This window comes from Metopolophium dirhodum, chromosome 1, assembly GCF_019925205.1.
Source record: "Metopolophium dirhodum isolate CAU chromosome 1, ASM1992520v1, whole genome shotgun sequence".
Taxonomy (NCBI): Eukaryota; Metazoa; Arthropoda; class Insecta; order Hemiptera; family Aphididae; genus Metopolophium; species Metopolophium dirhodum.
Window position 1 is genome coordinate 75,205,312 of NC_083560.1, and position 16,558 is coordinate 75,221,869.

At 29.9% G+C, this 16,558-nt stretch overlaps 1 protein-coding gene across 1 annotated transcript; it reads left to right on the forward strand.

Moving 5' to 3' along the window:
- Positions 1 to 12,397: 12,397 nt before the first annotated feature.
- On the forward strand, positions 12,398 to 16,558 carry LOC132937020 (probable mitochondrial glutathione transporter SLC25A40). The gene is made up of 6 exons (XM_061003845.1): positions 12,398 to 12,515; positions 12,587 to 12,786; positions 12,845 to 13,235; positions 13,456 to 13,550; positions 14,087 to 14,168; positions 16,341 to 16,558. Exons 1-6 carry the CDS (start codon positions 12,398 to 12,400, stop codon positions 16,556 to 16,558), a joined length of 1,104 nt encoding a protein of 367 aa, XP_060859828.1.

Here is a 16,558-nt window from a genome sequence, read left to right on the forward strand (position 1 = left end):
TTGATTCTTGCCACTTAGAGCGAATTCAAAGGCGCTTTTTGTCGTCCGCAGCATACATGCTAAAAATTGTCCATCCTCCTCATGACTATACTCCAGTATTGCATGCACTTAACCTCACATCCTTAGCAGACAGATGCGTTAAAGCTAACCTAGGCTTTTTGGGAATGTTAATCGATGGTTCTATAAATGCCCCTTCACTGCTCACACAAGTAAACTTTAAAGTTCCACATCGTTCCACAAGGTCTTGAGTTCCTTTTAAAGTACCTTTCCATCGTAATTTATTACGATGAAATGAATAATTTATTATGATTTGATAGTTTCAACCAAAAAACGATTTTTTTTCGTCTGTCCACAGTACATCCGTTCTACTGCAACAGTATTTGTATCCGGAATTTCCAAAGAATACTTTACGATTACTGATATATTAATCGTTTCAATGTTATGAGCTTTAGGGTACCTACTCAAATATTTCACACCACTTAACTTCAACTTAGGCTGAATTGTTTTGCCATTCGTAAATTTCCGATTTAAAAACTTGTTCTACGTGACTGAATTCATCAAATAAATGATCCAAATCCAATTTTAAATTTGAATTTTTTTGGTTATTTTCCATAAGAAATTGGATACATTTTTTTAAATTTTCTCAAGTAATATAGTTTATTAGTTACACACTCGTGTATCAATATTAATAATAAATACTATTTATAATTGTACATAGATATAATTTAATATAAATATTTAATACTGTTGATATTATAAAATACAAGTAGATATTATAATCCGCAACACGCACACAATTGTCAACAAACTGGCTGTGGCACGCGGGTGGTACTTGCTTAGGCGACGACGTTGCCACACACCGATATAATAATAATAATATTATGTACGTTTTACGTTGTCGACAGTGATGTATGACATTATTAGTTTTTTATTTTCTACCCGCATAATTTATAGTTAAAACAAGAATCCAAAAATACCATTGAAAAGTATAGATTCGAATATTCTATTGGATATTGTCATACAAAAATATAGTAGAGAAAACAGTTTTTTTATAAAATAAATTTCAAAAAATTATAAATCATCAGTAAGGAGAAAAAGATTAATACAGGATAGACTTGAAAAAATGGGACAAACGGCGTCCTGTATAACTTTTGTCGGGACAACGGGATAATCCCGTATAATGCGTATGAATGGTACTATGATATTATATCATTGATTTCAAATTTAACCCCATCCATTACAGTGACCCACTTGTAACCTACTGTACGCAGAGCGTCACCCACTTAAGTTATTGGACTAGGTTAGGATAAATTTTAGTTTGTTATTTCGAAGCGATTTTTTATCTCCCTTCAACTTTGAGTTATCATGACTCCATTGTATTTGTTATATATATATAATATATATATAGAAATATTATATTAATTATAGGTTAAATAATAAATACATATTTTTTTTATTTTAATATGACTTATCTTTGTGAAAAATAATAAATAAATATTATATTTTTTCAAATTTAAACATTTGTCAAGCTTATAATAATATTTTGTTATGTCATAAATCATAATATACTTACTTAATCATAAGGTTAATAATAACATATAATCTGATTTTAATTATTATAGTAGGTTGATATATTTGTTACGCTTAATTTTGAATTTGAAGTTCAAATTTTTACGAAATTAAATATTCAAATGAAGAATAACTACCTATATTTTGGTTATTTTGTTGTAATTTAAAAATATTATCAAGTCCTTGAACTTTGAAAGTATATTATTATAGGTTGTACACACTATTATTCAACTGTTGTAAATATGAATGTATAAAAATAATATATCACATTACCCACAAATTATTATTTCATACGAAGCAGAAGTTAACAAAATATGCCGTGTCAACCAAATTTCAATGACTATATAATGGAAACGTCAGTCGACGGACGATGATTCCCGCGGTATTGAGGCTAACGACCAGTCTTTTTAAAGAATTCTTTTTGTTTTGATTGTAAGATCGAATTTATTATATTTCAGTTTGTGTCAACCAAGAAAAAAAATAAAAAAGGGTGTTAACATTTTTTTGTGGTCTATCATAAATCTCAAAATCATTTTGTGAACATTTTGGAAAATCCTTTCTTAGTACAACCTTACTGAAAATATCATGTCTCCAGCTATCATAACTTAGACTCTACGTTGGTCAGACAGTCAGTCATGAAGTGAGAATTGTTGCAGTCTCTCAAAAAAGCACTTTCAGCTTTTCACAAATTTTCTAATAATTCAACTTTATTCATTTATTTCCGTATAAAAACGTTAACAAACTTATTTAAACTATTACGAACATAAAAAAAATAGCAAAATCGGTCGAGCCTATTATACTAGGTCGTGGATTTCGATGTATTTGTATCATTTTTCTAGAATGCTAGAAACAATGCTTTCCAAGGTCTACGTTTTAGCTTACTAAATAAAAATATAAATAATATATAAATATGTACACATATTGTACAAAAACAACATAAATTAATTTAGTAATCTGGTTTAAAAAAAAAAATAATTCACAAATTTATCTTGATTCTGAAGAAATTCGGGATCAATTCTTAGAAAATTGTTTAGGACATTTTTTCGGTGCATATTACTTGCGTCCAAAATATTTATCAATAGGTAAGTTGCGTCCCGCAAAAAAAGGTTTAAAAAGGGCCATAGCCTATTTGCGTCCCGGTATACCTTTTTAGACAGTCTATAGTTGCGTCCATAGTCATTACAAACTATTAGTAACAGAGTAGATTAACTGAATATAATTCCACTTCATTTTATTATACATATTACATTACATTATCACATCACATTTAAAAAAAGAAAATTATACAAACTATTTATAGATTATGTAAAAAACATGTTGAAATATTTTTCCGAATTATAAAAATGGGACATATTTTAAGGAACGGGACATTTAAGCGCCCTGAAAGCATTTGTCGGGACACCGAGACAGACTTTAAAATAAGACTTAAAACTTTCCCGTCCTTTAGGCCCATTTCGCATGGATGCGTATCATACGCGTATCGTATGGTACGTATCTTACGCGCGCGTTTTTAGTTTAAATTGATTAAGTTCATACCAGCGAGGGAAACGGGCCATCGTCGGAGTGGCGCGTATGAATTTAACAAATGTATATGAAAACGTGCTTGTACGGTATACGCGTCCATGTGAAACGGCCCTAGAACATGTTGCTCTGTGGATGTTTTATTTTTTCGTCTGAAACAACCAGGGTCCTGTTCAGTGCCGGACTGGCTCGAAAAGGCCCGGTCCGCGATTTGGAAAAAAAGGGCCCCCAACAAGCAAATGGTAAATGTTTTGATTAGCCCAGAAAAAAACATCGCTTCGCTCGCAATCCAATTTTCATTTACATAAAACATTATTTTTTTCAATACAATTGTCATTTTGCATATTTATCATACAGCCATATAGGCAAAAATAACTAAATACGCACATAACTACATTTCAACCATTCGAATATATTAACTGGTTTTACTCTATTTTCAATATATAATTTATAATTTATTTATATTAAGCATATTCTCAAATTCTTAGACATTTTCTGCAGGTTCTAAGAAAATTGACGACAAGATCGGACTGTTTTTATTGTCAGACAGGGGAAATCCCTCTTATCCAGGCATCCAACGACCAAATTACGCCACTGGCGTAGACCCTACACTAGCTACACTACCTGTGACATCAAACATTAGAAAGAAAAACGCCGATTCAAATTGTGTCGAATTGTGCACGAGTACAATACTTATCCAAAATATAATAATTCAGTTATATTAAGCGATAATGCGAATACCAAGTCATACGCATACGCCCGTATAAATATAACAATATAATATTATTTATTAGTCACAACAATTTTACACTTTTTATATTCAATGATAATATTTGTAATTAGACAGCTATATTAAGGGGGCCGGAGCAACCATTTTTCTTCATAAGTTTAGCTCAATAAGCGAAAGAAAATTAAACATACTTCCAGTAGCTCAATTTCAATATTGAAAAGTAAATTTAGTTTGTATTCCTCTTTTCTTAGTTTGCTCGGAAGTGGATTCTTATATTTTTCATTTCGTCGCTATCTACAACTAAGTCAAGTATAAGTTTATTTTGATAAAAATATAAACTTACTATGCATCATATTATATTAACTAAAAATAAAGTCGTAAATATATTTCCAAGAAAACCTAGAAAATAGACTAACGAATACGCTCATCTTTTCAAAATTAATATAAGTCAATCGTAACAAGGTGAATTGTTATTCCTCTTTTAGTACTGTTTACATCAAATTTCTGCCCTACAGCCGGAGCAAAAGTATTTTCTTCATGTTCATTGACATGCGGATGCGCGTACGGGTGTTAGAACATTTCTAAGAATATTATAGAAATATTAAATATTACCTGCATTCCGAACGATTATAAATCAATTAAAGCTAATGACTACGGAAACGAAATAATACGATAGTTGTTACGACAATACAAAATAAATTGTAAATCCGGGAATTCAAATTTCATCGTGAAAAGTGCGATAACGGATTACACACACTAATGTTCATTTACTTTTCACACATTGACACAGCCAAAATGTACATGTAATATTAAATGCCTAAGCACTACTCCTTAAAACATGGTATGCTTCAGCCCCCTTAAATTCGTAGAATGATAATGATAATGTCATTATTTTAATAATTATTGAGAACTTCTCAAGATCGTAAACAAAAACTAATAAAATTAAAAAAAATTTTATTTCGTATTTCTATTTACTCTAAACGAATAGTAATAATATTGATACGTACAAAATCAGGGGCCCCCAATTACCATAATTAAGCCGAGGCCCCGTCCGCAATTGCGAACTAGCGGTCCGGTCCATTCCGACACCGGTCCTGCAGTTCGACCCCGACGAGCTTCATCGATGTATTCCTACGAGCCGCCAATATTCCGTCCGACGTTCGACGCTTATCTATAATCTATAATAATAATATACATATAGGAGACCGCCCCGATTCACTCATCAACGCCCAGACCTAACCACTGGGTCTAGAGACTTGACATTTTCCACATAGGTTCCTTAAGCAATGTAAGGGCGCACTAAGAAAGGATTTTTCAAAATTCGACCTCTAAGGGGGTAAAAGGGGGGGTTGAAAGAATACAACAGTGGTTCCATCTATCAAGCAATATTTAGTTTAAATTTACAATATTGGTTTTAAAATATAAAACGTACGTACTTGATATTTGAAATAGTGGTTCCTTTATTGATCTAGATGTGCAATATTAAAGGATTTTCTGTTATTCATATTTTGAAGAGGTGGTCAAACAGGGATCTTAAGATTCACGGTGGAAATTGAAATTTTTTTTTTTGTTTAATGGTTGCTTTTGGTTGCAGGTTATATATACGATTACGTTTACGCCGATAAAATGAAATAAATTAAAATAAAATAACCTCCGAAATAAATTAATATATAAATATTAAATGCTCCCAAAAATTTGGGATGATAAACTATGACTTTAATACTATTTTAGGTACTTACGCTGTATAAAAAATTTTTTGAACTACAAACATATACTAACATTATAATAATATAGGTTTTATTTTATCACCCACCTCGCTGTTTCGCTGTGTACCTTAGTTAGATTACCTACCTGATAAGTGATAATATACTGTTAACTGTTCACGTAACCATAAGCGAGTCAGGAGTCTCGTGGGCAACGCTACGCGGGATGGCTAAAAATTAAAATATAATATGATTTGGCTTTTATATGCACAGTGAATTATACCCAAAAGGAGTTAATTAATTAAAATTTTTTCCCGAGTAACGCCAGGTAATTTAGCTATCTTCAATATAAAAATCTATAGGATAGTATTTATTTCGATTAAGGCCCTAATATTGTTTTATTGCAATAATTGTGAAAAAAAAGTTATAGAATTTTCCAGAAAGATCAACAATGTTCGAGAATAGTGAGTGACGTCGTATAAAATGCTTCGTTCTAGAAATTTCATTCTTCAAAGGTATAATAGGCGAAGTTCGGTACGACGTATTCATCAGTATTCATCAGTGAAAAGTAAGTGCAGGTTAAGTTAAGTTAAGTGAATTGAAGACCCTGAACGGCTTGAACCATTTACTTAAGTAAGTATATAGTTTTATTTCTTATCTCCGGCGCTTGTGGAATTAGTCGTTCGTGGTTTTGGCTGTGCCCCCATTTTCCCGTGTATTGTACAGCGTCAAGTATGAATTTTTATCCCAAAGGGACAAGGAAGGGATCTCCGGCGATAATCCATTTGCGGCTTGGACTTGGAAAATTCATGTTTATCCCAACTATATTCTATATGTTGCATGCTCACGTGTGAGGAACCTATCAAAAATTTTTATTAATAAGGGTAGAAAAAAATGTGGCGAATCTTTTATTAACATTTCTAATGTTAGCTCTGGAAAGAAAAACATTTCTAAATTTCTAACTGTAAAATAATTTACAAAATTTGAAAATTTTTTATAGCTCGAAATGAGTCAAAATAGTTTGAAAAATTTACCATAATGTGGAAACTATTATATAAAATATAAATATTTGTTGAAAATGGCAAGTGTATACGGTATAATTTGTTTTGGAATTACAACAAGATATCAAAAATCAATTAATGGAAGTTCGTTAAGTACATCACTTGTATATGTTTAAACTTCACAATCTTATATTATTTTACAAAGAAAATCTTCTTTTCAACGTGTATTACATGCAAAAAAAAGAAAAAACAGGCCAGATTAACGAAAGGTGTCGTTACCTAGACTGCGTGCATCCCGAGGCATTAATGCACTATTAAACTGACGTATCGAAATGGCTTTCGTGGTATCACCTTATATTCCCTACATCGTTGCACCCACCCTTTGATCATATACATTGATTGTATAATGATCTTAGCTCCCACCAATCTCGAATCTCGAGTACCTATCAACGCTTGAAACGACATTACCACGACATCGATAAGTGATAACTAGGAACTATACCTGCAGTCTGTCACCAATGTAATGGTAATAATATAATTATAAATTATCATAATAATTTAGCAAAAATAAAACATCTTATTTTTGTAAAAATCTACATATGCTAAAATTGCCACAGGGGGGCTGAAGCCCCACAAATTAATTTAGAAAATATATGAGCCGGGGGGATTTGCCTTCCACCACCCACCATAAAATTATTACTTCAAATAAAAACAAGCATTACATTATTATAATATTACCATTATAACCATAATATAGGTATTAAAGAATAATATTATGTGCTTGTACATAAAATATGGTATGGATTATAATTTACTGGTTAAGATATACCTACCTAACAAAAACACTCCGCCATACTCCCTGTAAAAAAGTTAGTACAAAAAACTGCTCTAAAAGTTGTGATATCATTTTATAGGTAGCTTAGTCTTTGAACTATAGATATCATAAATAATATCTATTGTTCGAAGACTTAGCTACCAATAAAATGATATCACAACTTTTAGTTTAAGCCGTTTTTTTTATACTTGGCTTTTTTTTCCACAGGGAATGGTTAGGTAGTTTTGTTGGGATATCACTAATTTTTATTTGATTATTTATTATTTTGGGAAAATATTGGTTTTACTATGATGTTTTTTTGTTTTTGTTTTTTCGTTTATTGGTTACCATAGGTGTCGGATAGTGCATTGAAATATGGACGTACGTTTCTCCAGCCCCCCCCATTTCGAATTTCAAACTTTTTTTCGGTTAAATATTTAGCGTGCAATTAGCGTGAATTGGCGTGACTGGTTTTGAAATTTGCGTGGCACTAGGTCAGGTTTAAAAATGTAAACAAAGTGGGGGGGGCTGTAGAAACGTTTCTACAGCCCCCCCTCATCCGAATTTTGAACTTTAAGGACTTTTTTTTGTCTCAATATTTAGCGTGCAATTGGCGTGAATTTGCGTGACCTATTTCGAAACCGTAAACCCAAAGCCCCAAGTACCGTGGGCTTTTCCCCTTTATTGCCATTTCCCCAGCCCCCCCCCAGACGACAAAAACATTTTTTTTCGAATTTTTTTCAACGCCAATATTTAGCGTGCAATTGGCGTGAATTTGCGTGTCCTATTTCGAAACCGTAAACCCAAAGCCCCAAGTACCGTGGGCTTTTCCCCTTTATTGCCATTTCCCCAGCCCCCCCCAGACGACAAAAACATTTTTTTTCGAATATTTTTCAACGCCAATATTTAGCGTGCAATTGGCGTGAATTTGCGTGACCTATTTCGAAACCGTAAACCCAAAGCCCCAAGTACCGTGGGCTTTTCCCCTTTATTGCCTTTTCCCCAGCCCCCCCCAGACGACAAAAACATTTTTTTTCGAATATTTTTCAACGCCAATATTTAGCGTGCAATTGGCGTGAATTTGCGTGACCTATTTCGAAACCGTAAACCCAAAGCCCCAAGTACTGTGGGCTTTTCCCCTTTATTGCCATTTCCTCAGCCCCCCCACCACCCACCAGACGACAAAAACATTTTTTTCCGAATTTTTTTCAACGCCAATATTTAGCGTGCAATTGGCGTGAATTTGCGTGACCTATTTCGAACCCTGCATTCAAAGCACCAAGTACCAGGAGCGATACCATTTTTTAGATATTTCTCCGCCCCCCCCCCCCTAAATGACAAAAAAATTCTTGGGCTTTGCAAATACGAAATACGAAGAACATACGAAATAATTTACGAAAGTTATAAACTATATAAATATATAGGTATGTATTTATTGTTTATTTATGTAATAATATGTTTTTATTATTATGTAATTATAATTTTGTTAATAAAACAAAACCATTTTAAATTTGAATTTCAATTGTACCTACCTAACGTCACTTTGCCTATCGCCTAAGCCTACGGGATAACCTAGCTAATCAGATGATTTTTCCTGCAAAAATTCGAGCATTTAAACTGTTTCTACTCAGCGTCGAAGACTAAATTAAACATTATTTAACCGTTTTAATTCGTATGAATATTGTGTGTAATAAACCTTAAATCGCTTATTTGTACCTACGTATTCGGTGAATTACCATTTTTAGTATCAATAATATTATATACCTACATAATGTAGGTACTCAATTATATTATATCCATACACTTTTTAAATATTATTTATTAAAAGAAAATTAGTGATCTGACTGTTATTATATTGCATATAATTAACAAAATTGATCACAGAGATGACAATATTATGGTATGAAGAAAATACATTAGAAGTTTTGTTAAAAAATAAAATAAAATTGTTATTATATTATTATATACTAATATAATATATATGCATTATGCATAAATGTATGTATTAGATATAATAAATAATAAATTATTATATAAAATATAGTTTATTTCTTTTATAAATATTATTATACTCATAAATAATATGTATATAGCTATATAATTAAGCTATATGCTATATAGTATGTAAATAAATATATTAATAAAGCATTATATACAATTGAACGTTAATTATTAAATGTAGACTGTAGAGTATATTAATCATTATAAAATCCAGTATAATATCATAGTATTTAGCATTATAATGGTCAGTTTAATATAATATTGTGAGAATTGTGATGGTATGAAAACTGTACATTCAAAAATATCAACCCACCATTTATTTATTGATGTTTTGCAATGGGAAGGTAAATATATTTTTAGTTCTATAAGTAAAAAATAATTTTTATCAACAGCTAAAAATCTAAACATATTTATATTTTTTGTAGGTAATGATCTAACTTCATCCATGTGTAGTACTGAAGCAGCTAGCATGGTTCAAGTAAAACTGAGTGATATTCCACAGATACTTGTGTATGAAAGCATCACATTTGAACTTCAAGGTGCTATACATTTCTATAAAGGAAAAAGTGGATTGAGGAATTCGATAGGCCATTATACAGCTTATGCTAAAAGAGGTACGCATAACTGGGAATTGTACGACGATCTCAAAAAAAGGCCAATTCCAGTAAAGGAAAACAGTTTAATATTATGTGAATTTTTAATTTACACAATTTAAATTAAAATATTTAAATTTTAATATGTAAACATTTTATTACTTAAAGTATGTGAATTTTATTTAAATTCAATTTTATTATATACAATACAGTATATTAAATAGTTGTTAATAGTTACTTTAATATTAAAAATAAAAACTGTTTGGAAATTGAAAATTATTATTTTTTTAAATTTTTTGATTTAAAAACAATTTCATAGTTGGTTTTTTCTTGTTGAATAATGTTAAAGTTAGTTTGTAACAAAGATTTTGACGTTAGTGTACTATGGAAGAAGTGTTGAGAATTCTTCCCATCAATCATTGCATTAATTAGACAATAATTAGAGCATTACTGTTAGATAAATGTATAAAACCCATAACATTATATAATCAGTTCAAAAAATGTAGTTCAAATCTTTTGTTAAGTGTGGAAAAGTATTCATGAATACAATAAATAATAAAACGACACATTGAGTTAACGAAGATGTGCTCAAAGTCTTTATATATAAAATTCTTTGTTCGTTACAACATGGATTTATTAATGTAGGTATATAATAATACTGATGTACTGTTCTTTTATTATTATTATTATTGTACATATTGCTTTGTCTTCGGTAGCCAAACTAATTAAATAATTGAATTTTCAAGCTTAATTATTTAACTACAAATTTGCTATGCTTTCTCAAGATTTTTTTTTTTTGTGAATCTTGTTGCTTTCTGTAATTATGGACCGCCAGTTTTTGTATGTAATTTGCGTAATATTTTAAGGCGCACTTTTCTTTTTACACTTAGCGTGACCCTGCCTGGTCGTTGGTTCTTCTATTTTTATTGTTAGCTAAAAAATGTTCTAATACAGTAACACTATCTATAGTATTGGTTAAATACTTAAATCTCTTTCTATTAAGACTTAAGAGGACGTGGCACCCGTATATGTTGTCACCGTCTTACAAGTGCGCAACATACGAAATTTTACGCTCAGCATATCACGTTATTTTTAAAATTAGAGTGTATGTACCTCATATAAAATTTAAAGGTAAGATTATTATTATATTTTAATTTTAAAGCGAGTTATGAGTATTTTAAGATGTACAAACAATTTACTATTTTACTATTCTTTTTGCATTAATGTTTCATTTAAACACGAACGAAAAACACAATTCATTAGTGGAGAATCCTGGAATACCGGCACAATCGAATACTGGTAGTTGCCAGTTGGAATATTGGATAGTGACCGCCGTATGCCCGCATAATATTAATTTGATAAAAATATTATTATTAATTAACAATTACGTATTACAAAATAAACTATATAAAATGTTGTTTTATTTTATATTTATACAATCGACTTTTGAATAATTATGATACAATATTAGTCTTATACTCACATTGCGTAATGCATATGCTATTGTATCTCACTACCCCATGCTCGAATTATTATTAAATCTTAAATAGGTAATCAAAACATTTGGTGGGAGGGGGGGTGCTAAGTCCCCTAAATGCCCCCTATAGTTGCGCCAACGACTAAATAATGGCGATGGCGTCCTGTGATCAATAACGGTTAAGTCAGTCAAATGTCAAAAAACACATTAAACTTAGTCCGTGACATTTGTTGAAGTTTTGGCGGCAATATGAGAAAAATTCTGTTTGTTTTATGTAATATTTGAGTTTTATAAAAGTAGTGATATAATAATATATTAGTTAACAACATGTCAGCTATATGGTTTTCATTTAAGTACTGTCGTTTAGTACATGTTATGAATATGTTATGAATGTACATATATAAACGAAACGGTATTTGCAATTTTAATAGTAATATGCTTTTTTGAACACAATATTAATTATGTTAACATAATTAAATAAAACAGTTTACATGATGATTGATCATGTGGCTATTCTGACGGACTCCGAGCTACCGCCGAGTATTAACGAGTGTCGCACACGTCACCCGAGACTGAAATAGCTCACTTCCCACCCTTGCCAGACAATATTACGTGAATATTCCCGTTTACCGTAGGTTATTTTCTTCTAAATTAAAAAACAACAAAGACTTTATAATAATATTATTATTGGTTCAGTGGTGCCCTACCCAGTGGCTATTAGATCAATGAGGAAATGCATTATTATATTTTCACTTAGTAACCAAGATTATTTACTAATAATCTATTTACAAAGTAACATTTGTTATACGTATCTTATCGTGTCTATGGCTCATACACGTCAACCAGGGTCTAATTAAATTTAATTCATTTGATGACGAATTTCAATAGCCGAAAAGAGCTTTCAATAGAGATATAATAATACAAGTAATAGATATTTAATATATTTTTTAATGAACAATTTTTTTCGGTTCAACTTATTTGTAAAGTCATGGATTCTAAATATAACTCAAATGAAAAATTATTGATTGATGATCCGCGGTTTCGAATAAAACCAGTACAACAAATGGCTGCTGCTTGTACAGGAGCGTTAATTACTTCCTTTTTTGGTTAGTTATTTATTTGTATTAAAATATGTTTAAACATTGAATCATAATTATATGTATTTACACATTTTTAGTTACTCCATTAGATGTAGTAAAAGTACGCATGCAAGCACAATCCAGAATAACAAATAAACATAAATGTTTTGTATACTCCAATGGTTTAATGGATCATATTTGTCCATGTAGTAATACATTAAAAAAAAAAACCTCTGATAGTCCATATAACAAAAATGTCCAATGGTATAACAGGCCTATCAAATTTAACGGAACACTTGTAAACACTTATTTAATTGAAATGATTTAAAAATCTTAAAAATATTTTTGTTGTTTAGGATGCGTTTAAACAAATTGCTAAAAATGAAGGAATTTTGTCATTATGGAGTGGGTTGAGTCCGACATTAATACTTGCATTACCTGCCACAATTGTTTATTTTGTATCTTACGAACAATTACGATGTCATATTCATGATTTAACCAAACCATATTATGCAAACAATAATCAAAATCAACCATTGTGGATTTCTGGCGTATCAGGATGTGTTGCTCGCTTTGGAGCTGCTACAACAGTCAGTCCATTAGAACTCATACGTACTAAAATGCAATCAAAAAAACTTAGTTATTTAGAAGTACATCAAGCAATGCAAAGCTTATTAAAGTATCATGGCTATAAAGGTCTATGGAAAGGTCTTGGTTCTACTTTACTTAGAGATGTTCCTTTTTCTGGTGAGTTATACTTTTTTTTTGTTACAAATGGTTTTATAATTTTGTCGTTTGTTTTTATTTAAGTCCTGATAAAGGATAATAAGGTACCTAATAAAAATTTGAATGTTGACTATTTCAAAATATTAATAATTATTTATTTTATTAAATTACCTACCTACCTACTTTATTGATTAAATAATTAATATTAATATAAATTATTTCTTATGTAATGTTTTTGAAGGTATATATTGGGTGATGTATGGATATATTAAACAAATATCAGGCCAATCAACATCATTTATGTATAACTTTATAGCAGGGAGCATAGCCGGAACGGTAATAAAGTTTAATTTAATTTTAATTGTTACTTGAATAAAAGTTGAATTAGTAAAAAAAAAAACAGTGTATCCTATGGGTATTAATTTATTCATATTAATAATCTCAATAAATTAATGTGTAAGAAACTCATGTCTTACCTTTTACAATAAAATTAAGAGTAATGGGGATTTTTCTTGTTAATTTGTCCATAAAAATTATGTATTATTATTAAATAGGTAGGTAGGTATTCATTAAAATTTATTTTTACTATCTATATCACCAATATTCTGTCCTGGATTTTCATAACAGGTTGACACATTAGTTTAAATTATTAGCTAATGTAGTAACTATCCAGTGCATAAATCCCCTCCATTAAAAATATTTTATTTCGTTTTAAGCGTATCGTATTGTACAACAAACAAATTGTATTAAATTTAAGAAACTCAATAACGCAGAAACTATAAAATAATTCATTCTAAAATCAGTGAACTGCTTATTTGTAATCTAATAAAATTTCTATTTTTCAATAATTTAATTAAGGTTAAATGTTTTAGTTGGCTGCATCATTAACTACGCCATTTGATGTTGTCAAAACAATTCGTCAAGTCGAATTAACTGAAAAAGAAATTATTACAGGTTATAATAATAATAATAATAATAATAATAGTAATAACAATACTAATAATAATAATAATAATAATAATGATGATGATGATGATTAAGGGCCGAAATTATATTCTTTTGCATATTTTTTTTGAGGCTATGCAGTCAGACGGGGGTTCGAAATCTTTACAAATCATGAAACCGGTTAATTAATGGCAAAAGTTTTTTTAGCATATTTGAGAATATTTCGTACAATAAAGAATATTTGAGAATAGGTATATCGATTAATTTGTATAGACATTCGATATTTTTTGTTGCAGTGGCGTAAATAATATAAATTATGTGTCCGATAATAGTGATATGATATTGATACATTATATACGTATTATAACCATCATATAGCATGCATTAATTAGTAATGTACTGTAATATTCTGTAGTAGATAAGAGACTTATCTAAGATAACGATGCCCGACAAGAAATGGAATTATTACTACACTTTAAAAATAGCTAGCTCCAGGCGTTTGATTATTACTACATGTACGGTACAACACTGCAGTGTCGCACTGTCGCGTGTGGTGTAGTGTTGACGAGGTATACATTATAATTTCATTATATTTCATTAGTTACTTGTTTTTACTTGTTCATAATGCCGAAAACACCATCAACTAAATTAAAAGATTTAATTTCGCAGTGGATTCAACCATTAAATAAAAACAATATAAATTGTACAACTGATGGCACAACTCTTTTTTGTCAAGTGTGTAATAAAAATGTACCATGCATTAAAAAGTCTCAGTTATCACAACATGTAGATACATTTTCACACCAAGAAGCTCAAAAGCGTAAGTTAAACACTTCAAAACAATTGTTTTTATCAGAATCAACTTCTAAAAAAAATGTAAATGAATTTTATGAAGATTTATGTTTGAGTCTTGTTGCCGCAAATATTCCGTGGTATAAATTGCAAAATCCACAATTTCGGGCATTTTTAGAAAAGTATACTGGCAAACATATACCCAATGAAAGTCTGTTAAGAAAAAATTATCTATCACATTGTTATAATAAGACTTTATCCAATATAAAAAATGAAATAAGCGATAATAATATTTGGCAGTTTTCTATCCCAACTTAATTCATGTTACATGTGTAGCTCACATGTTTAATAGGGTTGCAGAAAGGGTTAGAGAAATGTACCCAGACATAAATTAATTAATTAATAACATAAAAAAAGTATTCCTAAAATCTCCATACCATGTACAAGTGTATAAAAAAATATTACCAGATATTCCGTTACCCCCGAACCAGTATTAACCAGATGGGGAACGTGGTTGGAAGCTGCTATTTTTAACTGTAATAATTTCCAAGGTTTAAAAAAAATTGTTGAAGAATTAAGTAGTAAAAAATCTCCCAGTCAGTCAGTACTTAAATGTAAAACAGTTTTTGACATAGAAACCATAGAAAACGATCTAATATTTATTAAGGCCCATTTTTTTGTTCTCGTAACATCCATCAAAAGTTTGGAATACCCGGAGAAAATGGAAATAAAATAAATATAAAAATTGATCAACTTCAACAAAAAAATAAAGGGCTCATCATTATGAAAAACGTAGCTAAAGTTTTGAATGGAAATAATGAAGTTACTTATAGACAATTTTTCACCGGCTATGATTACTGATTTGAAAAATGCTCCCGTGACTTCAGTTGACGTCGAACGTTCATTTAGCACGTATAAAAATATATTAACAGACCGTCGTACAAATATGACACCAGAACACATGGAGCAAAATATAGTTGTTAACTGTTTTCAAAAATTTTCGTAATTAAAAATACCTTATTGTTATTAATATAATTTAATCAATTTTTTTTTAACATGTATTATTTTGCTTATTTTTTGCATATTATTTTTTATCATATACTTTTGCATATTACTTTTTATCATATACTTAATTATATCAGTTTTTTTTGTAATATTTTGCATATAAATGAATATTTTTATTTCAAGAGAATATTTTAATAAAAAAGCATATTTTTTTTGCATATTTTATTATAATTTTTAAAGAATATTGGAAGAATATTTTCAACTTTTTAAGAGAATATTAGCATCTTATTTTGGCTATTTTAAAAGAATATAATTCCGGCCCCTAATGATGATATAATAATTAAATTATATTTTGAATAAATAAATACTTAGTAGTTATTTCAGAACCTCCTAAAATAGCTTCCAAATCGACAGTCAAAGAAATTATCGAAATATATCAAACAAATGGAATACGTGGAATTTTTAGGGGTTTAGTTCCTCGGATAAGCAAAATAGCACCTGCATGTGCCATAATGGTATCAACATTTGAATATGGAAAAACATTTTTTCAAAATATGAATATGCAAGCACACAAAAAAAAGAATGAAGACATTTTTAAATAA

Coding starts and splice junctions, on each gene's coding strand:
- LOC132937020 (XM_061003845.1), top strand. CDS start 12,398: ATGGATTCTAAATATAACTCAAATGAAAAATTATTGATTGATGATCCG. Junction 13,551..14,086: donor CAGGGAGCATAGCCGGAACG/GTAATAAAGTTT, acceptor TAAATGTTTTAG/TTGGCTGCATCATTAACTAC. Junction 14,169..16,340: donor TGAAAAAGAAATTATTACAG/GTTATAATAATA, acceptor TAGTTATTTCAG/AACCTCCTAAAATAGCTTCC.